Source organism: Corvus brachyrhynchos, unplaced genomic scaffold, assembly GCF_000691975.1.
Source record: "Corvus brachyrhynchos isolate BGI_N302 unplaced genomic scaffold, ASM69197v1 scaffold122, whole genome shotgun sequence".
NCBI classification, from domain to species: domain Eukaryota; kingdom Metazoa; phylum Chordata; class Aves; order Passeriformes; family Corvidae; genus Corvus; species Corvus brachyrhynchos.
Window position 1 is genome coordinate 298,850 of NW_008236778.1, and position 2,949 is coordinate 301,798.

General features: G+C 45.3%; 1 protein-coding gene across 1 annotated transcript in view; it reads left to right on the forward strand.

The window, feature by feature from the left end:
• The first annotated feature begins 728 nt into the window (after positions 1 to 728).
• Positions 729 to 2,949, forward strand: part of ASH1L (ASH1 like histone lysine methyltransferase) — a 57,160-nt gene continuing 54,939 nt past the window's right edge. Inside the window, exon 1 of the mRNA XM_017727840.1 lies at positions 729 to 1,254. Within this exon, the coding sequence (XP_017583329.1) occupies positions 832 to 1,254 (423 nt within the window). The 5' untranslated portion in view covers positions 729 to 831. The remainder of the gene's footprint in view (positions 1,255 to 2,949) is intronic.

The window sequence follows — 2,949 nt, forward strand, 5'->3', positions numbered from 1 at the left end:
AACTTGACTCTAATTTACTTTTGCTGTAGTTAAGATGAAAAGGTTCCCTCTATTATTTTGTGCTAAATAGGTCAATTCTATGTTCGTAACAGTGTCTGTGCTGATGGAAGTGTGGACTTCCCTCTTCCTGTGCTTCAGGAAGCATGAACCAGTGTGTGAATGTGTTTGGTGGGGTTGGCTTCTGTTCTCCCATCCTTCCTCCTGAATTGTGGAAAGTCCTTAACTAACAAGCGGATTTTGTGGCATGTTTGTAAACTGATGCTCACGTGGGTTAGGCTCAGCTTTCGTGGTGGCTCAGACAGTTAAAGCCAGAATATTTCTGGGGTTTGGATGCTTTCTCTTGGGTTTCATTTGCCCCGTCCTTCCTTAGATGCATCTCTTCCAGTGTATTCAGAGTAAAAGCAGCAAGACTGGGACTAAGTGGGCTCTGGTTATAAATAAAAAAATTACTTTGATGATCAATATTAAAATCTATAGCCATCATCTGAAATGTCCTGTGGATGAATTGGAAATCAGAATATTCACATACTTTTGATTTTTCACTTATCATTTAAAAGTGTTTCAGAGATAAATCGTGGATTTGAAGGAGGTGGCTGGAATGGTTGGTGTCTCAGAACATCAGCTGCTATGCTTGTCTGAAATACAATTGTTTGCTTTCTAGTTGGTTTTAATATTAATTTAATTTCTGCTAGAAAATCCAAATTTATTCTGTCTGTCTTTTCCTCCCACAGAGTGAAAGATGTTGACTGCCCATAGTGGAACAGCTCTTCTGAGGAACATATCTCTGTAAATCTTCCCTAAAATCACCCGAAGGCAAATATTCCGCCTGTGATGGACCCTCAGAATACTGCTATGTTAGGCTTGGGTTCTGATTCTGAAGGGTTTTCTGGGAAAAGCCCCTCTGTGGTAAACATTGGCACGTTGGTGGGCAAAGGGGAAGCGGAGCTCGAAGGTTGCACCAAGGACGAAGAGGACGGGAAGAAGAAGAGCCGGGAGGGGAACAGCGTGGAGAGCGGCAAGGGCGAGGCTCTGAGCGATGCACAGCAGCAGTTCTCGGTGAAGGAAACAAACTTTTCCGAGGGAAACCTGAAATTGAAGATTGGCCTTCAAGCAAAGCGGACGAAAAAGCCTCCCAAGAACCTGGAGAATTATGTCTGCCGGCCTGCCATAAAAACCAGCATCAAGCAGCCAAGAAGGGCTCCCAAGAGTGGGAAGATGACAGAGGAGAAGAGCGAGCACTGTCCTTCGAAGCAAGTGAGTGATGTGGTAGTGGGGTGATTTGCAAGTCACGGTACATTTAAGCTGTGTTTAAAAGCTTCGTCATCTCTGCACCACCGTGTTCTGCTGTTTTTCCATGTAACCTCTGATACTGAAGTGTCTGGAGTTAGAAATGGTTTGATTTTGTGGCCATTAGCAGGAAAAAAAGGCTCTTTCTCAGTTTGCCAATTTGTTGTTTCAACAGCAGTGGAAGATAATTCCCATATTCACCTGGAGTGGGTTCATTTCTGAAAAGTAATGGTGAGATTTTTAGTCTCTTTTCTGTAACAAAGTGGAGGGATTTGGTCTTGTCTCTCTTGAGATGGGGCTCTGGATGTGCTGTGCTTGTCTCTGGTGGTTGGATTTATGTTTTTCCTACCTGTTAGAACCAGTTGTTTTGCTGTGTCCATGGACAGCTCAGGCAGGGTCTGAAAAGTAAAAGAGACTTTTCCAAATGAGTGAGAAACCAGCCTGGTGATAACCTGCATGTAAATGCAGTGGCTGGAGAGATGTGCCAGGGCTTTTCCAAACACAAGGAAGTAGCCCTGCCTCGAGGATTTGTTTTTATGATCTCCATGATGTAATCAGTAAGAGCAGCAGTAGCAGATAGGGAAAATAGGATAAATGGCAAGGATTACAAATATAGTTGCATAGATGGCAAATTTTTGAAGGGTTTGGTTACAGCCTGCTCTTTTTTCCAAAAAACATAAAAGTTTTGTTAATCAGATGTTAGAATATACCCTTATGTAGCACTGCCAGGTGATTCAGCAGGGAGTCCAGGGAATCCCTGGAAGCTGGAGTCCTTCCTTTACAGGGGTTGTCTGTTCAGGGGGCTCCTGCTCCAGAGGTTCCCAAGGCTGAAGCATTTCCCTTTCTCCAGCCTGTGTCCTGTTCTCAAGGCTCCCTGCATAAATCTGTGCTGGCAAGTCTCCTGAGGCAGAGCCTGCCCAAGGGGAAGGAAAATTCCTCACCTTGTGCTGAGGTGATGTCTGTCTGACATACCCAGACCTTTTCCTTTCCCCTGGCACACCCTGACGGGAATTGGCCTTGAGGAAGAGTCACCTTAAAGAGAAGTGAAATTTTGGGATGACCTCATTGTGGCCTTCTGATGCCTGAAGGGAGCCTACGAGAGAGAGACTATTTACAAGTGACAGGACAGGGGGAATGGCTTCCCACTGCCAGAGGGCAGGCTTAGATGGGATATTGGGAAGGAATTCTTGGCTGTGAGGGTGGGCAGGCCCTGGCACAGGGTGCCCAGAGCAGCTGGGGCTGCCCCTGGATCCCTGGCAGTGTCCCAGGCCAGGCTGGACATTGGGGCTTGGAGCAGCCTGGGACAGTGGGAGGTGTCCCTGTCCATGGCAGAGGGTGGAATGAAATCTTTAAAATCCCTTTTAGCCCAAACCAGCCTGGGATTCTGTGATTCTGAGTAATAAATTATGTCCTGACAAAACAAGTGTGCTGGATGTTACGTGTAAGGAGTAAAATTGCTTTTTCCAGGCTCTACAATGCACTCACATTGGGGTTTTCCTCCACTGGAAGCAGAGGTGATTTTAGTCAGCCTATTGAACAAGAAATTCTCAAGTGTATGTTGCGTAACTTAAAATTTTGGCAACGGCCTTTATTTTACATTCTTCCATTTCAGAACAAGCTGATTATTCCTAATGATGTTTCTCACTTTGGCTTGAAAAACAT